This window comes from Podarcis liolepis (genome assembly GCF_965112155.1).
Source record: "Podarcis liolepis genome assembly, chromosome: 2".
NCBI classification, from domain to species: domain Eukaryota; kingdom Metazoa; phylum Chordata; class Lepidosauria; order Squamata; family Lacertidae; genus Podarcis; species Podarcis liolepis.
Window position 1 is genome coordinate 34,219,697 of NC_139555.1, and position 15,895 is coordinate 34,235,591.

The 15,895-nt window shown below is 46.3% G+C and overlaps 2 protein-coding genes across 6 annotated transcripts in view; one reads left to right on the forward strand and one right to left on the reverse strand.

Annotated features, from left to right (window-relative positions):
- The window catches only part of USH1G (USH1 protein network component sans), a 35,751-nt gene that overhangs the window by 14,359 nt on the left and 5,497 nt on the right, over nt 1-15,895 (reverse strand). The window contains exons 3-5 of one of the 5 annotated variants that reach the window (XM_083487211.1): nt 9,219-9,342; nt 5,583-5,643; nt 1,440-1,704 (exon numbers count right to left, since the gene is read on the reverse strand). The exons of 1 other annotated variant lie outside the window; for it this stretch is intronic. In XM_083487211.1, the coding sequence (XP_083343337.1) occupies nt 1,440-1,603 (164 nt within the window). In that variant the 5' untranslated portion in view covers nt 1,604-1,704; nt 5,583-5,643; nt 9,219-9,342. Of the gene's footprint in view, nt 1-1,439; nt 3,844-5,582; nt 5,644-9,218; nt 9,343-15,895 lie in introns of those variants that run through there. 3 more of the 5 variants (XM_083487213.1, XM_083487212.1, XR_014522070.1) reach the window with 3 other exon arrangements.
- On the forward strand, nt 4,281-14,050 carry OTOP2 (otopetrin 2). Its single transcript, XM_083487173.1, has 6 exons — nt 4,281-4,746; nt 5,732-5,868; nt 6,808-6,866; nt 7,729-7,847; nt 9,420-10,315; nt 12,183-14,050. The coding sequence occupies exons 1-6, from the start codon at nt 4,332-4,334 to the stop codon at nt 12,351-12,353; spliced, it is 1,797 nt and encodes a 598-aa protein (XP_083343299.1). The 5' UTR covers nt 4,281-4,331; the 3' UTR covers nt 12,354-14,050.

The window sequence follows — 15,895 nt, forward strand, 5'->3', positions numbered from 1 at the left end:
TCTCCTGCACACTGGAGCTATCTGAGAGCTGCTTGGACACTTCAGCAATTAAGCAGCATATGAATACCTTAAATAAATAAATCCTTTGAATTTCTAATAGTCCAGCAGCACCTGCCCAAGCAATTTCGGCAAACCTCATACAGTACTAGCTATGGTCCCTGGTCAACTGATCTATGCTGGAGCTCTGCACTGACTGGCCTCAGGTGAACTTCCATTCCTGTGCCTCAGTTCATTTGGGGAATGGGAACAACAGCACTCCAATCTTGCGGATTTGTGAACAGCAGTGGCTGAAATGAGGACACCTTTGATTATTTGTTCACCACAGAACTACCACAGAACTCATAGCCTTCGTCCAATAGATAGAACTGCCTTTGCACAGTGCCCATCTTCAACAGATAACCAAAACACATATTTTCATCTTGTAAAAGTTCAGCTTTTCTGGGACACAGAGGCTGGCAGCATAATCTAGGAAGAGGATCCAGTTATCCTGATACCTCTCTGCCTCTCAGATTCTTCCTCTTGCAGCTTCTATGATTAACACCATCAGTGATTGTGATGGAGAAGATAAGAGCATGGGTCTGATCTGTGTTTTAGCACACTCATTTTGCAGGCCTCCTCCATCCTTCTCAGCACACTGTCTTCAATGGATTTTGGAGGGGGTGCATAGATAATTAATACCCTCTTCAAACTATAACAGAAGAGCCGATACATCCCCATCAATGCCTCATGAGCCAGAGTTGGCTTGAAAAACAAATCACTTTGGGGGGAGAGGGGTGTCGAGAGATCTCCCCCATCCAACTCCCACATCTAATAGGTTTGGTAGGTTTTTGTAGTGCTTCAAAATCCACACAAAACCTAGAGGTAATAGAAATGTGAGTGGAGGAATGGAGGAAGCAATGCTAAAAAAACACTTTCAATGTCTCTTTAAAACTATTGACACACATAACAGGAGAGGGTTACCAACCCCTGCCTTCGCCAGATAAAACAAGAGAACGGGGCTAGAGTTGCCAGCCAGGCACCAAACATCTTAACCAACATTGAGAGAACACAGTGCTGCGGTCCCGCCATTCCTGATATTTTTAAGGGTGAAATCTGCAAGGGAGGGAGACCAATCCAGGACATTCACAGGCAGTGAAAGACAATTGTTAAAAGATGGGATAAGGTGATGGGGGAAGAGGTTTTCTTGCCCACTGACCCAACACAGCAGCTGCACCGAGTCAAAAGCTTCTCTGCTTTCCCAACATGTCCATATGGGAAATTCAGACTCGCACAGATTTACACATTCCCTCCCCAAAGGTTGAAAAACAAGCAGGCTCAATCCACCTGCCTCGCTTTCATTCCCTGCGAGGCTGTGTGGCCTGTCAAGGGAAAGAGCCGTGGACTTTTCGCTGAGCCCTGCATCACAGCAAAGTCAAAACAGGGCAAAAGGCAGAACTTACCCTCTGCTAACTATCAGCCTTAAGGCATCCAAGTTGCCATGGTAGGCGGCCCATAGGGTTGGGGTCATGCCATCCTCATCCAGCGAGTTGAGGTCCTTCTTGGTGGCTTCCTTCAGCAGGTCGAGGTAGCCATCCCTGGCTGCCCTGTGGTAGTGGTCGTTCATGGTGCAGCTTTACTCCCTGGCCGCTTCATTGGGAAGGGCGAGAGGGGATAGTAAGAGGAAGGGCATGGAGTCTGAGGGGAGAGTTCCAGGAAAGCAGCTGGCTGAGAAAAGAGAGGAGGAGGGAGCTTTGTTACTTGGACACCTGAGAATCCCTGACCAGTGAGGGGAGGAACTCCTCATATTGAATGCATGAGATTAGTTTCTGTGGATTCCCCTGGGTCCTAAGGATTCTTTGCCTCTCTCTGGTGTGCACTTCACCTTAGCAAACCCCTCGCAGAAGACACTCGTTCTGTCCTCTTCCTAGCAGCAAAATGGGCTGGTAACACTGTGGAATTCTCTGCCCAGCTGTTGCCTCAATAGCTGAAGTTCTCGCTTAAAGGGACTTAAAACCTTCTGCCTGCTACCTGCTAATCTGAGACGTTTTCTCCCTCCCCTCTCTTCAAATCTGAGATAACAGCGTTGTTGTTGTTTTGAAAGGAAGTTTCTGGGAGGGATAGTTGCCGCATACAAAAATCCACTTTTGAAAAGGCTTCCCTCCACAATTTCTACTCAACAGAGAACTCTACAACTGTGTGAAGCAGCAAAGCAGCTGACTTTTAACCAGTTAGACCCGTGCTTAGTATTGTGGGCACTGACTGGCAGCTCTCCAGGCCTTCAGGCAGGGGGCCTCTCTCAGTCCTACCTGGGAGGGGTGGGCAATAGCCCTGGGACCTTCTGCTTAAAAAACACCACCCACTGTGCTCTGGCACTTCCTCCAGTGTTTACCCAAGTGATAAGGCTCAGTTTCAGAATAGTAGTAGTTGTCTTCCAGGAATGTTCTTCAGAATTGTGCCTGTTTACTACGCAGTGTATGCCCACATCTAATGCAGGCTGCTGTGTGGTGCCTGTACGATGCATGTGCTTCCAGACACCTGTTTGTTGCATCAACCATCTCAGTAATGCGTGACCTGAATTTCAAAGGGCTGTGAGTGACCACTAGTTCTCTCTTTCCAGCTCTCTTTGGGAATACCTGGTCTTCTGGCGCCATCTGTTGCTCAGAGAATGAAATTCACTTAGAAGCTCTACCAGAAATAAGTGGCACTTAAGTGGCATAAGCTGTCATGGACTAGTGTCCAGAAATGTTTGTTTCCTTCCAGCCTTATTGAACATGGAACTAAATGATTCACTCCTGCAGTTTTCTTAGGATAAATGGCTGCAAATGGCATTCTATTGCAATAGCATCAGTGGATGTCATGGATTATTATTTTTTAATGTAAACTGCTTGGAGGTTTTGGTGGTGAAGTGGTGTATAAATCTGGTTAAGTCAGTGAACAACTCGTTGCCAGGGTGCCTTCCCTACAGTTCAATAACAGCAATCTTCTAACTAATCTGAATTGTGCACTGTTGGCTAAAGGACACTGGTATTTAAGCACAAACAAAAACACAGACCCACAGGAAACAAAACTGGCATTGCATGCCTAGGATAGTCAGGTGAAAAAGGGCTAAAGGTAAAGGGACCCCTGACCATTAGGGTCCAGTCGTGACCGACTCTGGGGTTGCGGCGCTCATCTTGCTTTATTGGCCGAGGGAGCTGGCGTACAGCTTCCGGGTCATGTGGCCAGCATGACTAAGCCGCTTCTGGCGAACCAGAGCAGTGCACGGAAACACCATTTACTTTCCTGCCAGAGCGGTACCTATTTATCTACTTGCACTTTGATGTGCTTTTGAACTGCTAGGTTGGCAGGAGCAGGGACCGAGCAATGGGAGCTCACCCCGTCGTGGGGATTCGAACCGCCGACCTTCTGATCGGCAAGTCCTAGCCTCTGTGGTTTAACCCACAGTGGGGCTCCTTTGTCTTTAATAGTTGTGTAGAAAAGGGTTTGGTTGTGATTTTGTTCTGCTGCCATTTATACTGAAATCCCCCCTCCCCTGCATAAGAGCTCTGTACTCTTTTTCATCTGGCCCCCAACTCTAAAAATATGCAGGAAATAAGACACCGACAATGCAGTCCTTATATATCACATCTACTCCGAAGACCCAGTAAGTTCAATGGAGCTCGTATAGGATCAGTGGAGTGTGTATAGGATTTCAGCCTAAGGAGGTTTTACTTCCAGCTCAAGACTGGCAGGTTGATTCTAAGCCAAGGCCAATTGTTGCTGTTATGCTTTTTAAAAATAATAATAATGAAATGAAATGTGACCTGTGTGGTATGGTTTGCGATAAGATCCCACCTTCCCACCATTTTTACTGTCAAGTGACCTTGACCCTCTCTTCCTCATCCTTTCTTCCCTAAAACTAGCTACTGCACAAAATGGATCATGTGAGCCTTACTGATAAGTTTATGAAGATCACTGGTGGTGTAAATCACAGAGGCGTCCGGACAGATATAAATTCCAGGGCATCTGTGAGCTGGGGGAAAAGGAAGCTTGTGTGAAAGCAGCGGTGAGGAAAGAGAGTCGACTTACGGGTGGAAAACAGGTAGGTGTTCTTTGTTGTGATTACAGTTCTGGTCTCTTCGTGCCTAGTTATAATATACCAACTAAGCGATATTAGTGCTATGGAAAGAGCAGTTGAAATATTGCACCTTGAAGCCCACCTTTGCAGGTCTTACTGTTCTCTTTTTCTGTGCATCTTCCCCCTTTTTCTAACAATACCATAATTTTCGATGACACTAACATAGGTGTGTACATTTTCTCTCTTCCTGCCCCCACCTTCAGGCCAGCAGCATCTCCTCGGTGCCCATTAAATCATGACCGAAGTATCAATGTGGCAAGACTGTGAGATCAGACGTGAGGATTCCATTATGGGCTCCGGCCACAAGGACGATAAGGGCAGCTTTGGACCTGACCCGCTATCTCCCACCTCTCCCATTGGCTCCCACAAGTGCCCGTCTCCCTCGCCACACAGCTCCAAAGAAGTCTGGAAGAAAGGAGGGCGTGTCTTCTCCATTCTACTAGCCATCAATTTGGTGCTTCTGTCCTGCACACTGGTCAGCGGTGGGGCTTTCCAAGAAGTAAAGCTGCATGACTATGATGTCTTTTTCATGCTCATCATTGTGATGCTGATCAACATTGCCTGGATGCTCTTCTACATCTTCAGAACCTCCCGGCTGCAGGGTGCCATTCCTTGCAAGGACAACCATGCAGGGCCCATCTGGCTGAGAGGTGAGCAGGAAGCTATATGTTGTTGGGGTGGGAAGGACAAAGCGTAAACAGGATGAGCAAGTGGGTCTTATTCCCATGGGAATGGGGCAAATCCATGAAAAGGGTGCTGCTGCATTCATAAGAACATAATAAGAAACAGCTGGATCAGGCCAGTGGCCCAGTGTAGTACATCAACCTATTCTCACAGTGACCAAGCACAGTCCTGCCTATATTTAATCAAAAATCTCAGCTGTTCTCTAAGTTCTGCGAGACTTGCTGTTCTGCTGAGAGCCGTAAGCGGGAAATACCTTCAGTGTCCAAGAAGAAAGCTGGGTAAAAAGTTATGTCACATTTGGTGTGGCAGCCAGAGGTGATGCCAGGATCTGGAGCATCTAACCCAGATTCATGAGTTTTCAAAGCAAAGCCGTTGATCCAGTACAATCCCTAAAACACACACACACACACACACACACACACACACACACACACCACACCCCAACCACTTATCCTCCAGTGCTTTGGAGAGCATTAAGGAGGGTGGATTTAAGAATTACAGAAGCAAGCAAGTGACATAATATTGCTGGGGAGGCTCAGATGTCTTGTCTGCCTGTCAAACAGAAAATGACGTGGTGCAGATCTTTTGCCAAAGGGGCCCAGCAGAAATCTGGAGCCAGCTCTGAGTACCCATGTATAATCAAGGACTTGGAAGAGTTGGAGCTCCATTTACTGAGATGGATTCTTCACCCTGACATTGAGTTTGGACTTGATTTGCTTGAGGCAACACACACACACACGGGTTATTTTTGCTTTTATAAAATGGAATACCTAATTAGACTCCTGTTTCAGCAGACTGGTACCTTGTGCAGGAAATTCCATTATTGTTACTTTATGTGGGCTGCTGGCATAAAGGATCCATGGCTGTGGGTAAAAAGACAAAATGGAGGGACTATAGGAGTCTAGGAATCTGATGTGCATGGAATGTGATTGCATTTTCTTTCCAAAACAGGAGGCTTGGTCTTGTTTGCAGTCCTCTCACTGGTAATGGATGCTTTTAAGACCGGATATTATTCCAGCTACTATAAGTGCCTGTCACCCATCAGAATAATGTTTCCAGTGGTACAGGGTGTGTTTGTGATCACTCAGGTGAGTTGGGCTCTTCTTTGGGGTACATAGGAGATGGTCTATGGTGGGGGAAGCCAGCCTGGGACTCTCCAGATGTTGTTGGACCCCAAATCCCATCAGTTCCAGCCAGCATGGCTAAGGCTTAGGGAAGATGGGAGTTCAGATCTTGCTGTGACTGATTCACTGAACCCAGCACATGCAGCAACCTTAGCTGAGATGAGGAAGCAAAAGGAATGGGTGGTGGCAAGTTCTTTAGCCTTGTTAGCTGTGCTTGTGTTTACTGGAGACTGTTCTTAGTTAGGATCTTGTCTGCTAGGAGGAGACTGGATAAAACTATGCCACTGTTTCCTTTTTGTGTGGCCTCACAGCTGCCTGGTTAATATACTTAGAGAGCCTCTTGTCTGTCTTTTGGATTACTTTTAGACCTGGAAAGGTTAGCATTCCTGTAGAAAACATTCTCATGAGCGCAGGAGAATCTGTCACTAATTAGATCCAGGACATTTCCAAACTATGGGGGATTTTTTGGGGGGAGGGGAGATCTGAGTGTATTCTGCAACATGTCACTGATGCATTGTGCATTAGTGGTGGATTTGTACTTGGCTATCCACACAGCATCCTGCTTCATTAGTTTAACACTCTTCTACAGGAATGATGTGTAGAAACAGCTGGGTGGGAAATGAATCCTACAGCCATTTTATATTGGAAGGGCAAGGATATTAGTAAGACTAGCCATGCCTTTAAGGCCCCAAAGTGATCCTTGGGAGTTGGCAAGTTTGCATCGCTTAGAAGTGGAAGGAATATTTCCTCTATAAGCTGGATGAAGGGACAGAAGTTACTAAATAGGATAAGAAGAGTAAATGTGACATCAAATTTCTTTGCTCTCTTTTTTTGCCTCTTCCATTCATTCCCTGCCTACTTTGGAATGTCATTTTAAATATATATACTTCTTCCCCGTTCTAGACTGTCTTCCTCTGGATGTCTGCCCAAGACTGCATCCACAAGCATCTGAATCTTACCAGGTAAATATCCAGGCCACCTAACCGAGTTTTTCCATGCTGCTTTGTCATTTTATTAAGCCTCAGCCTAGGCTGGCTGAATAGAGGGCCAAATCCCAACATGCTAGCCATGACATCATCATCAGTAATGAAAGACAAGGAGGGGATCTGCAACAAAATGTAGGGTCCTGCTCCATCTTAAAGGGCTCTTTGAAAAGGCCAGCCAAAGACATGTTGCTGCTTGAGGTAGAACAGCAAATGATATCATCCTCTCAAGACCAGCCAAGTTATTCTGGGAACTGAGTCAGAAAATCCCACAAGTATCTCTCCCCCTCCCTGGCAGTAAATATACAATCATAATAAGTAAATAACAACTTGCTGCCTTCTCGTGAATCCCAGAATTGGTTGCCTGAAGTGGCTGTCTTGCTCTACCTAATGGTGGGTGTCCTCTGCAAGTTCCTGCTCTTTAATGACTCCAGAGGATAAGTTACAGGTAGATAGCCATGTTGGTCTGCTGTAGTCAAAACAAAATAAAATAATTCCTTCCCGTAGCACCTTAGAGACCAACTAAGAAGTGTGCATGCACACGAAAGCTCATACCAATAACAAACTTAGTTGGTCTCTAAGGTGCTACTGGAAGGAATTTTTTTTATTTTGTTCCAGAGGATAACTACATGATGGAAGATCTCTTCTTTCTGCCTGTTGCTGTTGTTGGTCTTAGCCCTCCTGATGGAAATAGCTAACAGCAACAACAGCAGCTTATAATTTTTATATTGAGCTTTTTCTCAGTGCTCCAAAATCCCACCTCTTGCATTTATTGTCATGATGTATAATCCTGTAATGAACAGAGTTTAACTCCATGGTTCCACGCTTTCTCTTCCTACAGATGTGGCTTGATGCTCACGTTGACCACCAACCTAGCAGTGTGGATGGCAGCTGTAACAGATGAGTCAGTGCATAAGGCTGAATCAAAGAACCCAGTTGCAAATGTTACGCACAGAATGGGTAAGTGGCTCAAGCAAGGCAATCCGTTTAGAATAACTTAGATTAAAACTCACAAGGCTTCCTCACTCACACATTACACTAAACTCAAGTACAAGCTGTCTCTGCACATGTACAAGTGGTTGCATGAAGCAATGAATACTTGTAGATTTGCACAACTCGATTACTGTGTACATGGACTGCACACCTGGTTGAATGTTAATATGTGAATAATTCTACAGATGTACAGCTCAGCTCCTTATGTACACAGATTATACACTTGTTGGATGTTCATGTGTGGACATGCCTACAGTGCAGTGGATAGCCCTACAGAGCAGCAGTTTCATAGTGGATCATTTTACAATTTTCTTTTACTTTTGCTTATATTAAAGAGCAGTTTACCCAAAAGCAGACTTCAGTGGAAACTTCCATGGAGTAAGGTTGAAATTAGGGTCCCCGCTTCTTAACCAGCCCATATCTGCCCTATCTCCTGAAGATTCCAAGACCAGGAAAAATTAGTTGGGTAGTGGTGGTGTTTCTTTGTTTTGTGAAGTGCTACATAGATTATTCGAATCCCTGCGAGGGGGTGAGCTCCTGTTGCTCGGTCCCAGCTCCTGCCAACCTAGCAGTTCGAAAGCACGTCAAAGTGCAAGTAGATAAATAGGTACCGCTCTGGTGGAAAGGTAAACGGCGTTTCCGTGCGCTGCTCTGGTTTGCCAGAAGCGGCTTAAGTCAGGCTGGCCACAGGACCGGGAAGCTGTACGCCAGCTCCCTCAGCCAATAAAGCGAGATGAGCACCACAACCCCAGAGTCGGTCACAACTGGATCTAATGGTCAGGGGTCCCTTTACCTTTACCTTTACATAGATTATTGTCCCCCTTCTGCACCACAACTCACAAACTAAAAGATTCTTCCTGGGAAGACATCAGGAACAGGCCTCGGCCTCACATGCTCCCATCCCTTCCCTGGTCTTCCTACTCCGTTCTGGAAAGTATGAGAAGTGAATCACCAACAAAGGAGGCCTGCTGTTATTTGAACAAGAAATCTCCCCAGCTGCCAAGAAAATAAACTGTTTCTAAAAGGGTAGTCGGCCATTCGGGCTCTCATTTAGCTCCTGTAAGAAAGAGTTGGGAGAGAGAGTATGGGCTTGTGTGAGTGAACCTAACCTAAGGACCCCTCTCAGTATCCCTCTCTGAAGATGATAACATCCAAAGAAACCCAAAATAATCACACACACACACACACACACACACACACACACACACACACACACCCTGCCCTTCCCCTACCTCTTAGCCTAACTAGTTTTAGAGTTGTTGGGAGAGGGGACATCTGTGTGTATCATTTTGACCACCACAGAGGAAAAGCAAGATATAAGTGCAATGCACAAAGCACCTGTAGAGTTTTGAGAGGGCTTGAAGAATCATAGAGATGGCTCTGAAGTGGCAGCTCTCATTTCAATCCCATTCCAACAAAATTCATAGATATTGCAATCTTTGGCTCGTTTCTTCTCAGAGTCCTATTTTGTTTAAAGAACAAAAAACTTTCACAGAGCAGTAAGTAGCCCCTAACAAGCTTGTTTTCTCTTTGTTGCAGCTCTGTTAATGATGAGGGCGGCCTCGCATGCAGAAAACTGTGCCTGCAAAAGCCAACTCTGCAAGATCTTCCAGAATGGCTATTACTGGCTGTACCCCTTCAATATCGAGTACAGCCTCTTCGCTTCCGCAATGGTCTACGTCATGTGGAAGAACGTTGGCCGCCTCATTGACCCCCATGACAACCATATCCACCAACTGAAGTTCAAGCTTTTCAGAAGGACTTATTTTTTGGGCACCATCGTGGGGTTCTTGGTCCTTGTGACGGGCATAGCGGTCCTGATTGTGTATGAGATTCAGGTAAATTCAAAGGAAGACTCTAAGAGGACCGACCAGGTGCTCACTATGTATTACGGCTTCAACATCGTTTGCCTGAGCCTGATGTCCGCCATCTGCATCGCAGGCTCCATCGTTTATAGATTTGACAAGAGGGACATGGACCATCACAAGAACCCAACCAGAACTTTGGATGTAGCATTATTGATGGGTGCAGCCTTGGGGCAATATGCCATTTCCTATTACTCTATTGTGGCCACAGTGGCCAGTTCACCAAGGGACACTATAAATGCCCTCAACTTGAGCTATTCCCTGCTGATGCTTGCTCAACCCACTTTCCAAAACATTTTCATCATTGAAGGCCTGCACCGGCAACCCCCAGAAGAGGAAGACAAAGTTGACCCTCAGCAGAAGGATATCTATGGGCTCACTTTTGTCAATATGAATGCAGTATCGCTCCGTGTCCCTGAGAGTTTGAGTGCTCTGCCGCCCAGCGCACTGCCAGGGTTAGCTATTCAGACTTCTGAAGCGAGGCGGTCCCTTAAGGCCTCCAAGAAAATGAACTGGAGAAGAAGATTCCTAAAGGAGATCTCAGTGTTCCTGCTCTTGGGGAATGCCATTGTAAGTAAATCAGCTAATTAATTTGGAAAATTTCTTATTCCTTGGGGGGGGGGGAATACATAGCAGCAAAGCATGCAAGGAACTCCTGCTCTGAGGCAGGGGGGAATGCAGATGTACATCTTGAGTATTTCTTTTTATAACCAGTTGCGGTCATGTTAATTACACCAACACATTTTCATGTGTGACAAAAGATGTAGCTGTAGGTTGAGTAGTGGAGTCTCTGATAGAACTAGGTGTTAACAAGAGACATGGAACACTAGTAACAGTGTGCTTTCGCTTCCTCTCTCTCTCTCTCTCTCTCTCTCTCTCCTAACAAAACATACCCTATTTTTCCGTGTATAAGACTAGGGTTTTTCCCTTAAAAACAATGTCAAAAATTAGGGGGCATCTTCTATACAGGGCCATCTCCCCCATTTTCTTAAATCTGAGCCCCCCCAAAACAGGGGTGTCTTATACATGGAGGCATCTTATAGAAGGAAAAATATGGTATATTACATTGTATTTTTTTTTCTATACAGGGCTCACCCACACTTCCTTCTGTGCCATGCTTTCTAGGCTAAAGTCCAGGCTTTCCAGATCCAGAATTTCCAAGCTGTTTTACCTCCTTCCACTGCTTTCCCCTGGAAAACCAGCATTTTTCTGCTGAATCCAAGCAAACCTTTGCTCCGATTCAGTGGTAAAACCCGGGTCTCCCTGGGCAAACAGTAGGACCAAAACAAGTGCTCAGATGTGGGCCTCAAAATCCTGGATCTGTGCCTACAGTAGAAAAAACAGCACAAAAGGAAGTGTGGATGAGCCCACAGAGTGGGGAAAACGCATGACACGACGGCATCATCTCCTGTGCTGTTAGTTTTAAATGCTATTGAGAAGTGAGCTCCAGGTCTCTTGAAAAGCCTAGTTTCCGCCCTTTATACCGTATTTTTCGCACCATTGGACGCACCGGACAATAGGACGCACTTTGTTTTAGAGGGGGGAGAACAAGAAAAAAAAAATCTCCCCCTCTCTGCCCAGCGCCCCTTCAGTGAAGCGGCAGGAGGCGCTGCACAGAGAGGGGGAGAACTTTCCCCCTCTTGTTTTCCTGCTCTAAAACAAGGTGCTGTTTAAGGCGCGTTCAGGTGGCTACCTTGGAAGCCTGGAGAGCGAGAGGGGTCGGCGTGCACTGACCCCTCTCGCTCTCCAGGCTTCAGGTTCCTTTCGAAATGCTCTTTGGGGCTGGCGGGGGGAAGCCTACCACCAGCCCCAAAGAGCAGGTCAGAGAGCAGCGGGTGCGCTCTCCCGGCTGGGGAGGTGACGCGCGGCTATAGAGGCTCCTGCCATAGCTGCGCGTCACCTCTCCAGCTGGGAGAGGGTCGCGGGGGGCTGCTTTAGCCCCGCGCGGGCTCTCCCGGCTGGGGAGGTGACGCGCGGCTATAGAGGCTCCTGCCATAGCTGTGCGTCACCTCTCCAACTGGGAGAGGGTCGTGGGGGGGCTGCTTTAGCCCCGCGCGCGCTCTCCCGGCTTGGGAGGTGACGCGCGGCTATAGAGGCTCCTGCCATAGCTGCGCGTCACCTCTCCAGCTGGGAGAGGGTCACGGGGGGCTGCTTTAGCCCCGCGCGCGCTCTCCCGGCTGGAGAGGTGACGCGCAGCTATGGCAGGAGCCTCTATAGCCGCACGTCACCTCTCCAGCCGTGAAAGGGTCGCGGGGCTACGGCGTCTTCGCTCCATAGGACGCACACACATTTCCCCTTCATTTTTGAAGGGGGAAAAGTGCGTCCTATAGAGCGAAAAATACGGTAACTTGCTGATATAAAACTATGTAATACAGAGGGTGCTTACAGATTCCTAATGTTCTTGTGTGATCCCCCCCCCTTTTTTCCCCCCAAACAGCTCTGGGTCATGCCAGCATTTGGAGCCCGGCCACAGTTTGACAACAAAACAGAGCTTGCGTTCTACGGTTATCCCATGTGGGCTGCCATTGTGGACATCTGCCTGCCATTTGGCATCTTCTACAGAATGCATGCAGTGGCTAGCCTTCTGGAAGTCTACATCATGTCTTAATCGGAACAATGAAGAGTTTCTTATAAGGACCTATGTTATCATGCCCCTCCCAGGACTGGATGATGCACTTAATTGGGGGGGGGGGGGAGGTTGAGTTTCACTTTGATGTCAGACCCTGGTGATTCGTGGGCTGGCAATAGCTCACATGTACCCTAGTGATTTTGTTTGTTTCTTTGTTTTCCCGTGTGTGTTTTGTCATTCTATTTAAGTGCCTCCTTTTCTTCATCCTACTAAGGGTTGTTCATCTTTGACTACTTTTCTCCCCCCCTCCCCCTACCACCACAAAATGCTGACACGGACTGTTTGTAGCCTGAGGCTAATTCCTGGTCACTTTAAGGCCTGTTCAGTCAACCAGTCTAGGGAAGGTCAGTTTGAAAGAAGAATCAAGTGAATGTTGAAGCCAGTTAAACACTCCACAGTCGTTTGGATGACTTTGTAGGTTTGTGTTGTCCCCCCCTCCACGGAGATTAAATCCAGCGGTTATTAACAGCCTTGGGGAGTATGACCCTGTTGGAACTCACACGATAAGTATAAGGCTGAAGTCCTAGAGGTTTCAGTGAAACTTACTTGCTGTCCTGAATCAGGGCCTGCAGCGTGCCAGAGTGTAGGGTTGTGCTTTCAAAAGGGTATTGAGATATGTTAGTTTTTAAAGGTAGCTTAATAATTTTTTTAACGAGTATTTTTATATGAAAAAATATTTATTGATTTTCATTCTGACAGCACACACACACACACACACACACACACACACACATATGATTGAATAGGGGCATTGAGGCAATCACCATTGAACTCAATACAATGGCAGCGCCTAAAGTGCAGGCATGCCTAAAAAGGTCAGAGCCTCTTCCTCAGCTCAGATGTTGTAGGAAGCGGGGTGTTCGTTGTTAACCCTTGCTTGGCCTTGAAAGTCGACTGAAACTTATTGGGTGAGGTGTCTGCAAATGTGTCCTACATATGGTGGGATTTGATGGCTTTTCAAAGTCTCCACCATCATCAGCTTTTAGTCCAGCCTTCCAAACCTAGAGGCCTCTGGATTTTATTTTTTACTACAACTCCCATCACCCCTTGCCATTGTCTAGTCTGGATGGGGCTGGTGGGAAATGTAGTCCAAGACATCTGGAGTGCATCAGGGTTTTGGAAGGCTGTTTAAATCCAGTGCAAAGCTTTGGAAAGCCTAACCTGCTGAAGATGCTCTTCCATATTGGCTAGGGCCATCATATATGTTACAAATCCTTCATAGACACTATACAGGGAATATTCTCTAAATGGAAAGTCTTGAGGCTCATTCAGTTAGAATATCCCTGCTCTTTTTCGGTTGTTATTCGAGCATCCCCGCCCCCATGAATTTTGAATGACTGTCAACATGTAAGCAGCCCAGATAGACACCCATACACTTGTGGTTAAAGTTTAGCACATCTAAATCTATGCCATGGTTTAGTTACGTTCTTCCACTGGAAGCCACAGCTGCAACATTAAGATGGAGAGTAGAGGTGATGGTTCCGTCAGCTGATTCTATTCCCCCCAAATGTTTGTAGATCCAGATTTACTAGGTACACACCTACATGCACTGCCAGGATTTTAAAAAACCCATGAAACTGTATTCACAATGGAAAGAAATGTCTTTTGCTGCTTAAAACATGGAGGGCGGGTGTTGGAAAATCTAAAATGAACAAATAAATGAAAATCATGTTTGATTTGGGTGAGCTTATTCTCTTCTTTTGAAATGCCTTAAGGATCAATGCAGGAGGTAAGGTTGGGTTGGGGTTTGAGCTGATTTACTGTGTCAGATACCAAAAGTCATTTAGAAGTTTGGAGTCTACATTTCCATGGATACAGCTGGGGGAAAGAAGCATTTTTGCACAGTAGTAAAAATATTTTAGCTGGAAGAGTCAGCATAAGTTAATGGAAGGAAGGTTCCCACTGCTCCCCCTTCACTGCACTTTAAAGTGCTAATGTGAACACACCCTAGGATAGGGCATTGAGGCTGCTGAACAGAAATCACCAAAACAGCTTCGCGGCCCCTCAAAAATCCATGTCCAGGGCCATGGTCCCTTTACCCTGTCCCATGCTACGCCCCTGGCCCCTGCAGACAGACATAGCCATGGGCAGTGCGTACCATAGTTCATTATCTAAATCCTGGTTATATTGTCAAATATACAATGAAACCCGATTTTGTTTTCTAAAGTTAAGCCCTGCTTCCCTCAAGCATTTGTAAAGAGACAACCAAGTTGCGTTTGGCTGGCATGCAGGAGAGAGCATTCTGTAGAGTTTCACCTAGATTTTGGATTTTCCTTCTGAGGGAGGCCTGCTTAGCCTCATCCCTAGTGGCCCTCTCTCAGCTTGCAAAGATTGGTCTCTTTCACCTGCTGATTTCTACCTGCCCAGTTACTGTTTAATTTTTATTGGCTGTCTCCTCCTGATCTCTGAAGTCTTTTTTTTTTATCATGCATTTTTACAAATATCTATTGTTTACCTCATAGTGAGAGTTTCAACGGAAAGATGGGGAGTAAGATTTTAGAAAAAGAACTAAGCAGGTGGTTTTTAAAGGACACAGTTAAACACACTGTTTGCTGATGGTCCTTACATGCCATTTTGTTTGCAGGAGGCGCTAGCGCAATGTTCGCCAACCTTGCGCCTTCCAGATGTTTTTGACCCAAAAACCCCCACTAGCGCCAGCAAGAGCAGTCAATTCTAGTCCAAAACCTCCAGAGAGGGGCATCAGGTTTGCAGAGGCTGCCCTAGTGTGTAGCCGCTGGTAGTGTTCTGTGTACGTTTCAGGACTGCTCTCGGCCTATAAATTTTTCAGGATCCAACATGATTAACAGACAGGCCATTTCCCTCTGCCCTAGCATGAATTTTACCTAAGAAGAGCATCTCAAATAGTGCCCTTGTGGCACGCTGCTATCCACAGACACACTTGGGTGGTATTATTTCAGAAGCACTCACAACACCTTTTCATTTGGGCTAACATGTCACATTTGGGCTTTGCAAGTTGTAAGATATTTAGTGGTGCCAGCAGCAGTTAATTTAATGCCCACCCATTGGTATGAAGCTGCAACCAAGGTGTATTCATTCCTGCCTCAGTTTATGGGCAAATGAGTGGGGGCCTAGGAGCTGGCAGGGGAGCAGCTCATGTCCACACAAACACATATACAGTGGTACCTCTTGTTACATACACTTCAGGTTACAGAAGCTTCAGGTTACAGGCTCCGCTAACCCAGAAATAGTACCTTGGGTTAAGAACTTTACCTCAGAATGAGAACAGAAATTGTGCAGCGGCAGCAGGAGGCCCCATTAGCTAAAGTGGTACCTCAGGTTAAGAACAGTTTCAGGTTAAGAACGGACCTCCGGAACGAATTAAGTTCTTAACCCAAGGTAACACGGTACATTTATGCTTACAGAAAGGCCCCACACGACCAGCTCTACCATTAGGTAACATGAGGTGGCTCTCAGGCCCCTAATTTTGGATTGCCACAAAAGGCCAACAAATTGTATGTATACTGCCAGAGAGAGGTACGTTTTAACTTTTTTTGCCTCAG